Source organism: Phocoena sinus, chromosome 8 (genome assembly GCF_008692025.1).
Source record: "Phocoena sinus isolate mPhoSin1 chromosome 8, mPhoSin1.pri, whole genome shotgun sequence".
Taxonomy (NCBI): domain Eukaryota; kingdom Metazoa; phylum Chordata; class Mammalia; order Artiodactyla; family Phocoenidae; genus Phocoena; species Phocoena sinus.
The window spans coordinates 74,204,814-74,222,519 of NC_045770.1; the positions used below are offsets into that span (position 1 = coordinate 74,204,814).

The following is a 17,706-nucleotide window of genomic DNA, read 5'->3' on the forward strand; positions in this document are numbered from 1 at the left end:
TGAGATATTCTAGGGGATGTGTGGGAGGTAGTAGATAATTTACGGCTGGCAAGTGGGCTCGAGAGTTGATGTTGAGGATTAGAGATGCTCACCCCATGCAAAGGTATAACAATGGCGATTGCATTACACCTAAGTTTTACTGAATCCAGCTGTGTGCTAGGCATTGCGTGAAATTTTTCCATTCATGATCTATCTCACTTAATTTGGTTCTTGGAACAATCTTCAAACTAGATACACTATTATCAGAAAATGGAGGCTTGGACAGATTAAGGAACTCATCCAAGCTCTCAGGGCTACTGGAACTCCTGAACCCATGGTTTTACCCACTTTGCTGTTCCACAGAGGGCATAAATTGGGAGTCCATGCACCAGATCTAGGCTGCATATGCTTTTATTTTTGGTTTTGTTTTGTTTCGTTTTGGTCCACAGTGCTTAAAGACAATTTGGCCTTATTTCCAATGTTTTAAAATGGAGAGATTTCATGTAAATATCCGACTTTTCTACATCTTTTATCAGGACACCTAGAAAAGCATGGCACTGATTGGCTGGTAAGTCATCCCTCGGTGTTAATGGGATTGGTTCCAGGAGCCCTTTCGGATACCAAAATCTGCAGATGTTCAAGTCCCTTATATAAAATGGTGTAGTACAATGAAAACAGTATTCAGTCAACCGCCATCGAAATTTCAGTCCGTGTTTGATTGAATCCATGGATGTAAAACTGCGGATACGGAGGGCAGACCGCGCTCTCTGTTTTGCCACCCCTTTTTTTTTTTTTTTTTTTTTTTTGCGGTACGTGGGCCTCTCACTGTCGTGTCCTCCCTTTGCAGAGCACAGGCTCCGGGCACGCAGGCCCAGCGGCCATGGCTCATCAGACCAGCCGCTCCGCGGCATGTGGGATCTTCCCGGACTGGGGCACGAACCCGTGTCCCCTGCGTCGGCAGGCGGACCCTCAACCACTGTGCCACCAGGGAGGCCCTGCCACCCCTTTTTATCCTCCATTTTATATCTTTCTAATTTGTGTCACCAGCCTGGCTTCTGAAGGTGTTTGAGTTTATGTTCCCTGCTCTCTGCTTCCCAGTAAAGTGGTTAAGAGCATGGCCTCCAAAGAGAGAGTGACTGTTTGCCTTCTGATTCTGCTGTGTGACCTTGGCAAGCAACCACACTTCTCTGTGCCCAGTTTCTTTACCTGTAACATACAGATAATAACAATACCTACCTCGCAGGTGTGATGTGAGGCTCAAATTAGTTTATGCATATAAGACATTTAAAATAGTACATAGTAAGTGCCATATAAGTGTTAGTTATTTTTGTTATTGTTACTTTTCATTTCTTTATAAATTGGTATCCTTTGGCATTAATCCTGGTGGACTCTTTATCTAGAATATCCATCAAGTGATCATAGAAACATTGTAATGTGGTCAGAAAGACTTCAGTATCTTCGTATTTCAAATGAGGATCATCATAGGCACCTCCCAGGTCTTCTGAGGCTTCCACAAGATAATAATTGGTAAAGCGTCCAGCACGATACCTGACATGCTAAGACTCACCTGATGAGTTCCCTGTTCCCATCCCAGCCTAGGTCAGGCATTCTCAACCTCAGCACTATTGACATTTTGGGCTGGATAATTCTCTGTCGTGGGACTGTCCTGTGCATTGTTGGACGTTTAGCAGCATTCCTGGCCTCTGCCCGCTAGTTGCCAGTACCACCCTTTTCCCCAAATATGACAACTAAAAATGTCCCCCGACATTGCCAAGTGCCCCCTAGTGGACAAATTCGTTCGCAGTTGAGAACCACTGTGTTCAGTCCTGTTGCAGGCTCACGAGCACATGCGAGTGTGCAGAAAGCGCGTGGCACATGTATCTTAGGGAACTTCTGTATGTCGGCCGTTGTGCCAGGCAGTGGGTTCAAGGTGGGCTTATTAGTAAGCCTTCTGTGGTAGAGCGCCTCAGAAGTTTTACTTACGTCTGATTAAAATTCATTTCTGCAAGCCATTTATTTTTTGTGGAGTCATAACGACCTGGCTTTGAATCCTGATTCTCTTCCTCATTAGCTGTGTGATTTTGGTAGAATGACCTAACCTCTGAGCCTTTTTCCTCATCTGAAAGACGGAGTCAATAGTACCCACAGCACAGGCTGTTGTGAGCCTTACGTGAGATAATGCATGTAAAGTGCTTGGCGTGTAGAGAGCTCTCCAGAAATGAGAGCCATTGTTGCCAGGACCGGGCACTGCTGGGAGGTACTGGGGGCTCTGGGATGAATAGCACACAATTTTGGGGTTCATCTGCGTCTAGCTTTGCTCAGTTAATACCCTCGCAAAGTTACTCTCCAATATTTGGCAAATATGTTTGGCTTTTTTTTTTAAGTTGCTAGAGAGATACACGTGTCTACATTCTGTACAGATTTAACTGTGTTTTTGTTCCATCCTCTCCTAAACAGATTCCTGTGTGATCAGTGACCATCCCAAAATACAGATCAAGAACTCAACTTTCTGCATGACGGCCTATCCCAACTTGACAATGGTTAATTTCACCAGCCAGGCCAATAAAACGTTTGTCAGTGGGAGTGAAGAGTATTTCAAGTAAGATTTAAAAAAAACTTTTCTAAGAGAAACCCAGTGAATTAGTGACTATCCAACTTGTGGACTAGAGGGATGGGTTGCCTCCCTCTGTACCCTCCCTACCTACTCAGATGCTCAGGGAGGAAGATTTTTTTCCCTGGTCTGGCTTCTGGGAGTGGGTTACTGTGCCCTGTGGGCCTGGAGAGGAGAGTTGGCTGAATGCTGGTGGGAACAGAATTGGTGCTGCTGTAGTTCATGACGCTGATGCCAAAAACATTGCAAAACCTTCCTGCGATGCGATCTAAGCAGACCTTCAGCTGACTAGGTTGTTTTTTGTTTTTACTTGTTTTATTTTTTTCCTTCTGCACTTGTGAGGGGAAGAGAGACAAAAATCCAGGAAAGTCAGGAAACAAATCATGATCAGTGATTTGGTTTAAAGAAGAACTAATTCTTTCCTTTTTTTTTTTTTTTTTTTAAAACAGTTCTGTCTTAGTTTTATACTTTCTTCATCCATTTTGCCAGACATTGGGGATTGAGGAAATCCTCAGCCACCACAGGAAGATTTAATAACGTTCAGGGGATTATTTCATAAGGGAGGTAGATGGAGACAGAGTTCAACAGAGAGTAGATAATGTTCTCTAGCTAAGCATTATGTCGGGGCTTGTAAACTCAAATGTACTTGGGGGCTTGGCAGGGAGGTAGAGGTAAGACGATAGAGAATGGTGGGGACTGTGGCCAACGGGAGGGGAGGTCTGCCCAGTGGAAGGGAGGCTGCTGACGCTCAGCTCCAACTGGCCCCTGTCTTACGGAAATGTGGGCAGCGCTGCCAGAGCTTCCATTTTACAAGAGAAGTTGGAAATAAAATAGGAGTTTTTATGTGTCTCTCCCACTTTAAATGTTAGCAATCGAATTCAGATGAAACACTGGGGTCAGGTAAAATGCATGTGTCAGGGGGCCCCTGGTTTGTGGCCTTTACTTAGATAATAGGAAGTGGTTACTACTGTTCCCACTAGTTCTTCCAAGATTTCTCTCTTGTGGACTTAGAGGGCACATGGATGTTTCCTGTAGAACAGAAGGGGCACTTAGGCTGAATGAAGAAATAATCCCCTTTGAAGAAAACGTAGGACCAGTGAGGGTGGGCCTTGATTCACCCTGAACTCTGAGAAAGGAGTCTGACCTCGTGGTGGGCTGAAATCTGATCACATAATCCATGCGGTCAGGTGTATTATGAAGTGTTTTGCAAATCTGCTTTTGGTGGCTTTGCTAATCCTCTGGGACCAGTCTTAGTTTCCAAGAGGGAATGTTATCAGGAGCTTCTTGGGGCCATCCAATATCCCTTATTAAATCATGGAGTAGTTGAGATGGCCAAGGGGCCGTGGAATTGTTGGCTAGATGGCCTGCCCATTGTGGGGTTGGGGGTCCTTTTCAGTGCTTACAAGTATGGTCCCTAAGGTTTGGTAGCCCAGGCTGGTTCCACCCTTGGTGACTTCTACTCTACTCTAGAGCCCAGGTTGCCCCAGGAGTTGAGACTAAATGAGGTCCAGGTTGCTCTTGTGAACTGCAAAACAGCCTCTCACAGTGTCGCTGGCTAGCTGGCCGGCGGGGTGCTGCCCCCTTCACTTCCCTCAGCAGGTCAGGACACTCGGCCATCATGTCTGCAGTCCAGTAGAGTCTGGATGCTGGCTGGCCCTTGATTCGGGTCACAGAAAGACACCCACCTACACGCACAGCACTTTCATCCAGGCTGTGTGACTTTATTACAGAGTTGAGGGGATTGTCCCATCTGGCGTCCCTTATGTAAAGACAATAATCTCCATAATGCCCATTCCGGGGGCTGCTACACCAGGACCCCCGACGCTGTTGGATTTGTTACACTGCTCCTGAGGCAGCTCCAGATGACGGTGGAGCTGACATAGCCTTGCTCAGAGCCCGCCCAGGGCCATAATTAATTTTTTTTAAGTCGAAGTATAGTTGAATTATAATATGGTGTTAATTTCAGGTATATAGCACAGTGATTCAGTTACACACACACACACATTCTTTTTTAGATTCTTTTCCCTTATAGGTTATTACAAAATATTGAGTATAGTTCCCTGTGCTGATACAGTAGGTCCTTTAGGGCCATAATTTTTTTTAAATTAATTAATTTATTTTTGGCTGCGTTGGGTCTTCATTGCTGCGCGCAGGCTTTCTCTAGTTGCAGCGAGTGGGGGCTGCTCTTCGTTGTGGTACGCGGGCTTCTCATTGTGGTGGCTTCTCTTGTTGTGGAGCATGGGCTCTAGGCATGCGGGCTTCAGTAGTTGTGGCGCACAGGCTCAGTAGTTGTGGCTCACGAGCTCTAGAGTGCAGGCTCAGTAGTTGTGGCACATGGGCTTAGTTGCTCTGCGGCATGTGGGATTTTCCCGGACCAGGGCTCGAACCTGTGTCCCCTGCATTGGCAGGTGGATTCTCAACCACTGCGCCACCAGGGAAGCCCCTTTAGGGCCATAATTAATTAAAAGCAGGGTAAATTCAGTGGGTCTCACCACAGACAGCTGTGGGAGGGAGCCCGGATCAGCAAATCCCTCACAACCTGATCTGATCAGGTCCCTGATGGGGAGGGTGGGGATGCTGGGATTTTGTCTGAGGCTCTGCAGGAAGATAAAGCCTGCAGACTGTCACCTCCGCCAGCTCATCCTTCCCCTCCTTCCTCCCCTCCCTTCTCTCTCCTTTCAATTCATAGGTACTTTGTGCTGAAGATTTCTGCAGGGATTGAATATCCTGGCGAGATCAGGTGGCCACTAGCCTTCTGCCTCTTCCTGGCTTGGGTGATTGTGTATGCATCCCTGGCAAAAGGAATCAAGACCTCAGGAAAAGTAAGAACTTATATTTATCTGAGAGAAAGCTCTGGGACCCCCAGGGCTGTTGTGTCATAGAGCAGCCAAAGTGCGCTGGGATGAGAGTTGGGAGGTGTGGGTGGAATTCTGATTCGTCCCTGAGTAGCTGTGAGGCCTTGGACAAGTGACTTCACTGCTGTCTGTAAAATGGGATAATAATGCCTTTCTCCCCGGGAGGTTTTAAGGGTTAACTGAGACAGATGTACTCAGGGCTCCTAGTGGATGGCGGGGGCTCTGTGGTGAGTTTCCTTCCTTCCCTATTGGGGACCCTTCATTCAGCAGATGGCACTCCCCGATATGATTCAATCTCTCCCGAAAGTCTAGAGTTGGTGCTGCCGGCTTTTTGCTTCTTGGTCTGGCTGCCAGCTCAGTCACTGCTCCTCCCAGGAAGCTGGAAGAAGATCAAAGTTGTGAAGGGGATTCCTTCTCCTCACTCCTGACCACCCCGTTCTCCGCCTTTCGTGCCCTTTCTCCAACCCCATCCCAACACTCTCCCATCCCACGTGCCCCCAGCATGACAGGGCGATAATCCTGCCAGTGGGAGTTTGGTCGAGCACGTGCTTGGCCCCTCTTGCTAGATAGTCGCTTGGCAGGTCCTTTGGAGGTGGTAGGACACCCACCCCAAGCTCAGTTCTAAGGCACGGCAGGCACGGTGTGCAGGGTCCCTCAGGACACGCTGGATGTTGTGGTAAAGGTCCCAGTGTTTTCCCCTCATCTTCCTGCTGCTTTAGAAAAACCCCATGAAATGGTTAACCAACCACTTTGATGATAACCAATATGAGTTCATCATCTGGAGAGTCATTTGCATGTCTCAGCATGAAACCCCGAATGTCTTTAAGGCCCAAGGAACAGAATGTGATGGTGAACTCTGAGACCATAGGTTGTGGAGTTAGGCTTGGTCCAGTCGTCCAGGCCAGGGTTTACTGTGGTCACAATAGCAAACAACCCGTTTGGAAGGATCCGGCCTCATGGGGGTGAGGGTCCGTGCCGCCTCTCACCTCCCAGGCATGCTTCACAGGCCCCACCAGGCACCCACACCTGGCACCCATCAGCCACAGAGAGCGGTCTGTCTTCTCCCTGGACGCATGGACAAGCTCACGAGGGCCTTCTGATAACAATTCTTTCTGGTGCCCTCCATGTGATCTGGTTCCACATGGGCTTGAATGGTGTATTCTGGCAGCTTGGTCAGGGTCACCTGAGCCAGTGGTGCCCTTAAATGACATCAGGTGGGGAGAGAGCCAGACTGGGGGTTAGGAGATCTGGGTTCTAGCCCCCCAGCCCTTCCGTGGTGTTTTCTGTGTAGGGACATCTCTGCTTGGACAATGAAACCTCGTTGAGCTTCAGATTTGCCCTTAGCTTTTATTTATTTAGCCAATAAGTGGAAAGCGGATTTTCTTTATCTTAGCTATTTCAGGAGCCTTCGGTTGTCTCATTTCTAAAGTGAAGGCAATTGGATTGGGTGATGTCTAAGACCTGCTGGCTCTAACATGATTCTGTCAGAACACTTGCTGGGTGAGCTGGGGGTACTTTCCCTCTCTGACCTCTGTTTCCCCCTCTGTAAAATGAGAGCTGGGATTGAGGACCCTGCTAACTCTGAATGAGTATTATGAGACTGGAGCAATTGTTTTTCTAGGGCAGCAGGAAGATGAGGAAATGTTAACATGACCCTCACAGTAACGTCCTGTGAGTCCTGAGGTTTCCTGGGCTCCTCGCCTTCCGTGACTTGGAACTGAGCTTGGAGTGGCAGTAAAGGGCCAGCCAGGGCTTCCCTGGTGGCGCAGTGTTTGAGAGTCCACCTGCTGATGCAGGGGACGCGGGTTCGTGCCCCAGTCCAGGAAGATCCCACATGCCGCAGAGCGGCTGGGTCCGTGAGCCATGGCCGCTGAGCCTGCGTGTCCGGAGCCTGTGCTCCGCAACGGAAGAGGCCACAACAGTGAGAGGCCCGCGTACCGGAAAAAAAAAAAAAAAAAAATGGGGGCCAGCCAGGTGGTGATTGTTTAGCAAGAGGGACCATGTCTTTGCTCAGCCAAAATCGAACTGCAGGACCATCACGTACAGCTAGAGATGGAGAGAGGGCACCTTCAACCATAATCGAAGTGGCCGGACAGGTCTCTAGCAGGATAGGCTAGAAGGTGTGATTGGCAGGAGAAGAGGTGTTAGGTGAGGAGGATCAGAACAGCAGCCATGTTGGCGACATGAGGAAGGATGGCCTGGTGGCTTTAGAGTTCAAATCCCGTCTTGATCACTTTCTAGTTGTGTAACTCTGGACAAGCTGTTTAACCATTGGAACCTCAGTTTCCTCATCTGTAAAATGGGGATAATAGTACATACCTCGTAGAGCTGTTCTAAGATTAGGTGAGAGAATATATATATATATATATATTATATATATAAATATATAATATATATATAAAATACCTGGCATATGATCGGTTCTTAATTGACATTAACTCTTTTCATTTTTGTGATAATGATTGGCTGATGTATTGAGTGGATATTGTCCCGTGATGACATCTTGAAAGCAGTGGCTCTGGTGGGAAAATGGAAAGAGAAAGGGAAGTTGGTTGAACACTCTGTGTGCCAGGCACTCTGCTAAGTACTTCACCTGCATTAGTGCATTCAATCTGCCCAACAACCAGCTAGGTAAGGACATTTCTTCCCATTTTATAGATGGAGAAGCTGAGGCGCATCAAGGTAGAGTAAATTGCTGGAGGTCACACAGCTTTTTTTTTTTTGTAATGGTGTAGTATTTACATGTAACCTACTCACAAACTCCCGAATACTTTACTTTATTATTTTTAAAATTAATTATTTATTTATTTGTCTGCACTGGGTCTTAGTTGCAGCATGTGGGATCTAGTTCCCTGACCAGAGATGGAACCCCGGGCCCCCTGCATTGGGAGTGCAGAGTCTTAGCCACTGGACCACAGGGAAGTCCCGGTCACACAGCTTTTAAGTGGCAGCGCTGGGATTTGAACCCAGGTCTGTCTCCCTTTAAAGCCTAGGCTCTTTCCACTACGTGACATCCTCTCCCAAGGAGGGGCTGTTAGGAAGAGATGGAAATGCAGAATTCTGGAGCCATCATTTTCATCTGGGGGGATAAAAGTCCCCCCACTGTGAATCAGGACCCTTGCACTGCTACCCCGTCCTGCTGTCAATAGCTGTCATTACCAGCTGGGCAAGTCCCAGGAGGCATCCGGGTCCCATCTTCCACGTCTGCAAATTCAAGGGTTAAGATAAATATTCTCTAAGATCCTTCTTTGCTTATCGGGCTGCAATTTTGGGGGGATGGTGTTAGAATCAGTTCTTGGCATTGATTTAGAATTTAATCCTTGGTGCTAGATTTTATGGGCTCTCTCTCTTTGAAATGGGGATTTTTGAGTAGCCCTGAGCAAGTCAACTTTTCTTTTAGATCTGCTAAGTTATCTTTCTGCTTCATTGAGCGAGGTTTCTAATTAGGGATCAATGATGAATTTTCTTTTAATGAGGAATACCACCGGAAATAATGCCTCCCGGTTTATTATCCAGCCCCGGCTCGTGCAGACATTAATCATAGAGCTTTGTTTGGAAGCACGGCTGCAGCACCTCATTATGACAGGCTCCTTTGTGACCGAAGTTCCACCAAGACTGTCATTTCTAAGCAACAGAGATGTCCTTCTTCTGTTGCGGCAAGATAAACTCAGTTCCTCTTGTTCAGGGCCCTAGGAGACAAGAGTGGCCGGCTGCTTCCTATGAGACCTGAGTCTCCCTTTGAGCAGCTAGAATTCTAGAGGCAGGGGCGACCAGCAGGCAGCCTGAAGGTCAAATGCAGCCCATCTGACCTCAGGGGCCGCTCTGCCTGAGAATTATGGTGAGGACACAAAGCCAGCTTAATTAGCTGGCACTGGCTGGGGTGGGGGCAGTGGCCTTACCACCTGTTCAGGGCTGCCACGTGTCGGGCCAGCAGGCTCAGATCAACTCGTCATTGTCACTCCTGCCAAGTATAATTCATTACTGTTCAAGTTTAATTCCGCTGGCAGTCCATCCTGAAACAGGTACATTCTGAAGGCCCCGTGACGCAGGAGAACTAGCTGGGAAGAGACCTCCACAGACACCTGACTAACACTTGACTCACATTGGAGGCATCCCCGGGATTTCGAAATGAAACTGTGTGCCCTTTCAGTCCACCGCAATCCCCACTGACAAAGTGAGGGCATCATTCCACATACCAGGACTGGACCTGGTGAGGCAAGCAAGTGCCTAGGGTGTGAAATTTAAGGCGGCGCTCACTCCCAGGTTCCTGCATGTGCAGGCTCGGTCCCATGAGGGTGAGTGCTTCCTTAAATTGTGCACCCCAGGTGTTCCCTTGCCTCACTCTAGTCCCCGCCCTGCCTCACACATTTCAGATCCTGTGGCCCAGTCAGTGGCATTAAAGGTATGGAAATAGGCTTTGTAGTTAGAAAGCTTCGAGTCTGGATCTTGGCTCCAGCTGGGAGACCTTGAGTGAGATATTTAACCCTTTGTGGGAGGCTTAACCTGAGCCTCAGTTTCCTCCTCTGTAAAATGGGACTGCAAAGAGCTGATCCATGGAGGGAACTCCAGAAATGCGCTGTCTCCCGCACTCAAACGGGAGCAGCGTCTCAGCTGGTTAGACTGGTGCCACTCTTGGGGTCTTCTTCCTGCTGGACCCCACTATCTATGTCATCTCCTCTCCCTTGCCTCCTTCCACCCTCATCTCCCACCAGCTCCACATGGTCAGGAGGTGAAGAGGATATCCCTTAGTTGTCACCCTGCCCCTGCTGTCTTGGCGGGGCCCCGCCCGGCCCTGTAGCGTTCCTCTCCCCAGCCCCATCCGACAGCTGGGAGGACAGCCCGGGTCATCCTGTGGTGGGTGATTTTCTCCTGAGACGTCAGATGCCTTTGGGTTTCCTACCGTCTGTGTGTGGAAGGGTTTCACTTAAGGGGAAGGAGAGAAGCAGCTTTGGGGGTGGATAGGAGGGAACAGGGAGCCCCTTGCTCAATATCCCTGGTAATTCCAGTGCCTCAGGGCAAAGAGTGAAGGGGGCTGCTGTCCTGGGGAACGGGGAGGAGACTCCTGGTCAGCTGTGGCAGCAGTGCAGAGAAAAGGAGACCAGCCCATCTCTGGTCTGTAGACAGGAAGACTTTGGCCTTGACAAGTAATTGGGTTTAGAGGAAGAAATAACTCCTTATCTTTCCTTGACCTGCAGCCTGTCCCATTTCAGCTGACGGAACCGCTGCCCACCAGCTGCTGAGGCCACAACCTTTGGGGTCATTCTTGACTCCTGCCTCCCGCCCCTCTCATTCCCCATTAAATTGGTCAGGAAGTTCTGTTGCTCTTCCTGCACGGTGTATCGGTTTCTGATCATTTCTCCTAGCTCCCCTGAACCACCCTGGATGGAGCCAATCCTGTCCCTTCCTTGCCAGGATTGCTGCTGTGGCCTCCTAACCGCTGCCCCTGCAGTGTAAGCGTGACGCAGCAAGCCGGTGACAGCTAAAATGTTAGATTGTATCACCCCTCTGCCCAAATCCCTGCAGTAGTTCCCCATCCCCTCCCCACCCACACGGGCCCACAAGGCTCTGCAGGATCTGTCCCTGCCTCCACCCCTACCCCTGCCTTCCTCTCCCACCTGTGCCCCTGCCGAGCCACCGCGGCTGTCTGGCTGCCCCTAGAAGGCTGGCACACTCCCTCCTTAGGGTCTTTACTCCAGCGGTTCCCTCTGTCTGGAATGTTCTCCCAGATATCCAGTTGGCGCATTCTTACTTCCTTCAAGTCCTGGGCAACTTCTCAGTGAGGCCTTCCCTGTCCTCTCCTTTATTATGGCCGTCGTCCCAGCCACCCTCCCCAGCATGTGCCTGGAACATATCAGATGCTCAAAAATATGTGTACCTATGTATGCATATGTGTGCATTTATTGGATTAATAAGAAGTAACCCCGAGAGATTTATCTTCATCTCAACCCTAACTTTCCCTCAATCCATCCTTTTCAAGTCCTTGAATCAGTTCTCATCTCTTAAACATCCCAGTGCCTGCCAGCCGCTGCCAGGCTGGAGCCCCTGTCAGGCCATGGGCTCTGTGCAGCCAGTGTGTGATGGGGACTCTGTCTCCCTCCCGGAGGCAGGTGTTCTGGCTTCCCCAGGATGGAAGGCTGGGGGTGAGCACAGAGGGGCTCTGAACCAACAGTGCTCAGCCGGCTGTCTATGCCCATCCTGTGGATGAGGATGAGGGAGGATTTGGTGGTCCAGGACAGGAGCTTAGCCTCATCCTTCCAAGTGTCTCCTAATGTACTTTTGGGATGTAACTGGCTTATGAGCTGAGGGTTGCCGGGGTTATTAAATTTAGGACTGGTGAGTCATTGGCAAGACAGAAATGGCACTTCCCTTTCCAGGGTCCCAGGCCTGTTCCATGGCGTATGCATCGTCCCATTGTGCTCTTCCAACAGCCCTGTGAGGAGTATGCTTTTGTTATTACCACTGTGCCGGTGTGGACACTGAGATTCAGTGAGGTTAAGTCACTTCCCAAGGTGGCCCAGCTCATAAGTGATGGAGCTAGGGTTTGAACTCAGGCCCGTTGGAGTGCAGAGCCCAAGCTCTCCCAGTCTGCTCTTCTCTCTGTCTACTGAATCCTGGTCCCAAGCCCTTCCTCCTCCATTCTGAGTTTTTTTTTTTTTTTTTTTTTTTTGGCGGTACGCAGCCCTCTCACTGTTGTGGCCTCTCCCGTTGCGGAGCACAGGCTCCGGATGCACAGGCTCAGGGGCCACGGCTCACGGGCCCAGCCGCTCCGCGGCATGTGGGATCTTCCCGGACCGGGACACGTACCTGTGTTCCCTGCATTGGCAGGCGGACTCCCAACCACTGCGCCACCAGGGAAGCCCCATTCTGAGGTTTGATTGACAGTTCAGGAAGGTGCCTCTCACTCATCCCCATTCAACCACAGCCCCCAAGTTCTGCTGATGATATTTCCCAAATATTTCTCGGCTCTGCTCCTTCCCTCTCGTTCAGAATCTAGGAGCCTCCTCTGGCTGGTACTCAGGGCTTCCACGACCCGTCTCCTCCCATGTCTCTAGTGCCCCATTGCTCTTAGCCTCAACTGTGTGCTGTGCTCCTAGAGAATTTAAGGACTTGCCCTCACCCCTGCCTTTCCCACTTTCTTCCCTCACCTTCCCACCTCACCTTTCCTCCTCTGCGTTGCACTTGGCCTCTAAGATCCGACTCGCGTGTCATCGCCACGCATCTTTCTGTAATCTCCTGGATTGAGCCCAGTGCCCTCCCCTGGGCTTCACAGTGTCCTGTTTGGAACTGCTTAGCCCATTATTCAGATATTGTCTCTGGGTCTCCGAGGTCGAGTTCCTTCACCGTTATGCATCTAAGCCCTAGCACAGCTCCCAGGTCATAGGAGGCCGTGGTAAATGCTTGTTGAACTTAACTGCATTGAATGACCATCTGTTACAGGTTAGGTGCTGTGCTAGGGGCCCATTTAATCCTCAATTATTTTAAGAAACATGCTATTATCCCCAGTTTACAGCTGCAGAAACTGAGATTCAGAGAGCTGATTAGCTTGACCTAAGTCTCATAGCTACTCAGGGCCAGAGATGTGATTTTATTTGAACCTAAATATGTCTAATCCTAAGATCACGGTTCTCTCATGTCACTAGGCTGCCTCACTTAGGGTGTGTGTATAAACAAGGATGGGAAACTTAAGATAAAGAAATTAATCTCTAATGGTGGGATTTGGGGCCTGAAGCAGAGGGTGGGCTAGGAATTAGGGAGGAGGGGGACACATACCCTTTCTCTTTCAGTTGGTCCTTAGGGAGTTGTCCACTTCTGCGCTGCAGGCTGACTCAATCCACAGTCTTGGGTGTGCCCCTCAAGACTTCATTTCTGGGCTTCCCTGGTGGTGTAGTGGTTGAGAGTCCGCCTGCCGATGCAGGGGACACGGGTTCGTGCCCCGGTCCAGGAAGATCCCACATGCCGCGGAGCGGCTGGGCCCGTGAGGCATGGCCGCTGAGCCTGTACTTCCGGAGCCTGTGCTCCGCAACGGGAGAGGCCACAACAGTGAGAGGCCCGCGTACTGCAAAAAAAAAAAAGACTTCATTTCTGGCTCTCTCTGATCCACCTTTGGTCCCAGTGCCTTCCTTGTGTCCCCAGACCTACAAGATTTTGGCGAAAACTACCCTATCAGGCACTTGCCTCCAGGCGGCGGATGGCACTCTGCCTCTGTCGCCGCTCCTTTGGTCACATCCCGTGTGTCTGCTCCTTCCTGCCCCCGTGTCGGTGGCTTTTCCAGGTGGTGTACTTCACGGCCACGTTCCCGTACGTCGTGCTGGTGATTCTTCTCATCCGAGGAGTTACCCTGCCTGGAGCCGGCGCTGGGATTTGGTACTTCATCACGCCTAAGTGGGAGAAACTTACGGATGCCACGGTGGGCTTCTGATTTCATTTATGACGTGCCTGTGGGGGGAACGGCACATGGGGGTGGGTCCCGCTCCGGGACACTGTTTAGCAGAAGGGGTCAGACCTCCGCCCACAGGGCATTTCACTGTTTGCCTTTACAAACTCCTGATAATCTTGAAATGTTACACACTCAGGAAGTTTTTAATGAGAACTGAGCAGCTGGGGGTTTCAGATTCCTGGAATAGTTGTCCTACGCCTGGGAGGCTGCAGAGGCTGAAATGAAGAATGAAATTCCCTTAATAGCTTTGGGCCACCTCATGCCACATATCTGTTGCTAATTATAGTGTGTTGGAAATGGAGTTTTGCTGGTTGGAAAATAATAGCACTTAGGCAAACCGCAAGCAATTATAATTTAAAGGGCTTAGACAGATTTGAATACTTCTGAGACACAGAGCCAGCACACACTTACGCTTTCTCTTGGCATATTCTGTACAGGCATATCTTACTCTAAAATTCCCAACCCCCAGAACTTCACATGAGGGGGTGATTGTTTAATAAGAAATGCATTTTCTCACCTTAAAGAAAAATCTGCTTTTCCAGAAGATTTTAAGAAAGCATAACTAGGATTGAGTTTGCGCGTAATGAAAAACCTCCAGGTGATGGCAGCTTTAACAAAAGTTGATTTCACTTGCAGCCCAGTGGTAGATAGTCAAGCCCTGGTTGGGTGGCTCCACAGTGTCCCAGGTTCCTGTCTTTCCGCCCCACCATCCTCAGTGAATAGCTGCCATGTAGCTGCCAGAGCTCCACCCATCATGTCAGCATTCCAGGTGGCACAAAGCAGTGAGGGAAGAGACAGATAGGCATCCTCCTTCTCTTTAAAGGAGGAGAAAGCCCAGAAATTTCACATAACACTTGATTTTCTCATCATTGGCCAGAAACTAAGTCATATGATGATTTCCTCTCAGCTGCACCTCTCTTTGATTCTGGGAGTTGGCCATTTGGCTGGACATATGGCTGCCTTGAAATAAAACCACAGCTTTGTTAGTGAGGAGCATGGGAGAATGGAGGTTGTGGTACAGGCTTTGCCAGCACACACTTGAACTTTCTCTTTGCATATGTTAAGCACAATTTAAAAAGCAGTTTTAATTAATAAAAAGGATAGGAAGTCCATATCAAATCATATAAATCTATAGCTCAAACTCTTGAGTAGCTTTCTGGAGTTTAATGAGGACAATTAAAAGAAATCGCCAATGGGCTCCCCTGGTGGCTCAGTGGTTGAGGGTCCGCCTGCCGATGCAGGGGACATGGGTTCGTGCCCCGGTCCGGGAAGATCCCATGTGCCGCGGAGCGGCTGGGCCCGTGAGCCGTGGCCGCTGAGCCTGCGCGTCCGGAGCCTGTGCTCCGCAACGGGAGATGACCAAGCGGTGTTGTCAGCCAAGTTCGAGAATGAGGTGGCACTGTAAACTCCACTCAGCTGTGGCACAGAGCTTGCTTTACTTTGATGAGGGGCTACAGAATTTCAGATTTTTAGTAAATTGTCCTAATCTTTAGGAATGTCAATTTTGTTTTTTGCTTTTGGGGGGGAATGTCAATTTTAAGAGGTTTTCATTTTGTATCCATGAATATTTTTGCTGTTCCAAATTGTTTTTTGAGTGTGCTTCCAGCTAAAGAAGGGGCTCTCCCCTTCTGTAGGGCTTGCAAGCATGAAATGTGTACATTGCTTATTGAGTTCCTCTCCTTTGATTAGAATGAAGTTAGAGTCTCCCAGGTCATTTACTGCCTTTTTGGCTTCCAGTGCAAATGATGTATGTTTCTCCTTTATGTTGGTGCCAAAGTCATCTTGTCCTGACTGCCTTTTCCCCGGGGGAGATGGTGTGGCTTTGGGAGACTCCCCTCCCCTGGGCCAGCCTCTTTCAGTGACCTTAAATCTTCCCCTCTTTTGCCTCCCAGGTGTGGAAAGACGCTGCCACTCAGATTTTCTTCTCTTTATCTGCTGCATGGGGAGGCCTGATCACTCTTTCTTCTTACAACAAATTCCACAACAACTGCTACAGGTATGTGGAGGCACTTCAAGTCCCAGAGGGAGTGGGTGAATGGGACTAGGGCCTGGGGACAGAATCATGGGCTGTGTCATCAGACACCTGAGGCCATATCCTCACACTTCACCCAAGGCAGAGCCAGACAGTTAGCTCTGGTGTAGGGGAAATTGCCTGCGAAGGCCTAGCTGCTGGCTTCTGGTGGCCTGGCTTGGACCCCAACTTGCACCCTGATTCTGACGCATGGGATGGAATTGAGTTTCTCTGGAGGTGCCATGCAGCTGGTTGTGTCCTGGAATAGTCATTTGTGAGCTACCTAGTCCATGGATACAGTTGTATGATAGTCGCTGATGAAGTGTGGTCATTCAGTCACTTGACAAACACTTTTCTAGAGAGCCCTGTAAGAAAGGCAGCATGGTACAGTGGAAAGAATACCTTGGTGATGGCTGTGTTAATTAACTCAATGGTGGGACTTCTGTTTCAATGCATATGTATATCAAATCATCACGTTATACACTTTAAATATGTTAAAATGTATTACAATTGTATCTGTCAGTTAAACCCAAAGTTATGCAAACTTTGAGTCCCCTCCCAGATTTAGGAAACAGAACATGGGGAGGTCAGGTGGGCCCGGGAATCTACATATGGAGACAGGATCCTCAGGTGACTCTGGTGCAGGGTGACATTTGGATAGTGTGATATTAGGGGACTCTGGAACCCCAAAGATGTGAGACAGCCTGGACAGCTTCTGGACGAGGTGACATCTGAAAGTTAAATCCATCTGTGACAAACAGTAAGAAAATACTGAGGGGCTGATTAAGAAAAAAAAGAAAGAACGAACCTTGGAGTCAGAGAGACTTGCATTTGTATTATGACTTCACCATTTTCTAAAACTCCAAGACATGGGTAAGACAGTTCGCTTCTCTGAATCTCTGTTTTCTCATCTGTAAAATGCAGATTATAATATTTTGTTGAAGGGTAAGAGATGATGTTTGCAAAATTCCCACAGCAATATTTTGCACATAGTAGGTGCTCAGTAGACAGCAGTTGCCATTCTTATTTTTTTTTGTTGTTTTTTTTTTGTTTGTTCGTTTTTTGCTGTACGCGGGCCTCTCACGGCTGTGGCCTCTCCCGCCGTGGAGCACAGGCTCCGGATGCGCAGGCTCAGCGGCCATGGCTCACAGGCCCAGCCGCTCCGCGGCATGTGGGATCTTCCTGGACCGGGGCACGAACCCACGTCCCCTGCATCGGCAGGCGGACTCTCAACCACTGCGCCACCAGGGAAGCCCGCCATTCTTATTATTTTTAATCATGCATGAGATATTTCGTGAACCAAAAGGAAGAGATTATAGTTAAACTGTGGCCTAGCCTGGCTGGGATGGCCTCACACAAGTGACATCTATGCTGGGCCAAATTTCAAAAGGTGTTAGGGGAGGAAGGGAATGTTTTCAGGTGGGGATGAGTGTGGATGGGTGTGATGGAGACGTGGGAGGGAGCAGGTTGATGGGACTGGAGCAGGTGTGTGCTCACCGGGCAAGAAGGAAATAGGACCTGAGAACTGGCTGAGGCCAGACTGGAGAGAGCCTTTGTACTAGTCTCCTGGGGCTGCCGTAACAAATAGCACAGAGTGAGTGACCTGAGCAACAGAAATTAATTTTCTCGCAGTTCTGGAGGCTAGAAGTCCCAGATCAAGGTATCGACAGGGCTTGTTTCTTCTGAGCCCTCTCTGCATGGCTTGTAGCTGGCCGTCTTCTCCCTGTATCTCTACGTGGTCTTCCCGCTGTGCGCCCTGATCTCCTCTTCTTATAAGGGCATCAATCGTATTGGATTAGCGCCCACTCTCATG

At 49.2% G+C, this 17,706-nt stretch overlaps 1 protein-coding gene across 1 annotated transcript in view; it reads left to right on the forward strand.

The window, feature by feature from the left end:
* SLC6A5 (solute carrier family 6 member 5) overlaps positions 1-17,706 on the forward strand; it is a 55,353-nt gene that overhangs the window by 14,596 nt on the left and 23,051 nt on the right. The window contains exons 7-10 of the mRNA XM_032641176.1: positions 2,437-2,578; positions 5,280-5,412; positions 13,718-13,852; positions 15,775-15,878. Coding sequence (XP_032497067.1) covers positions 2,437-2,578; positions 5,280-5,412; positions 13,718-13,852; positions 15,775-15,878 — 514 coding nt within the window. The remainder of the gene's footprint in view (positions 1-2,436; positions 2,579-5,279; positions 5,413-13,717; positions 13,853-15,774; positions 15,879-17,706) is intronic.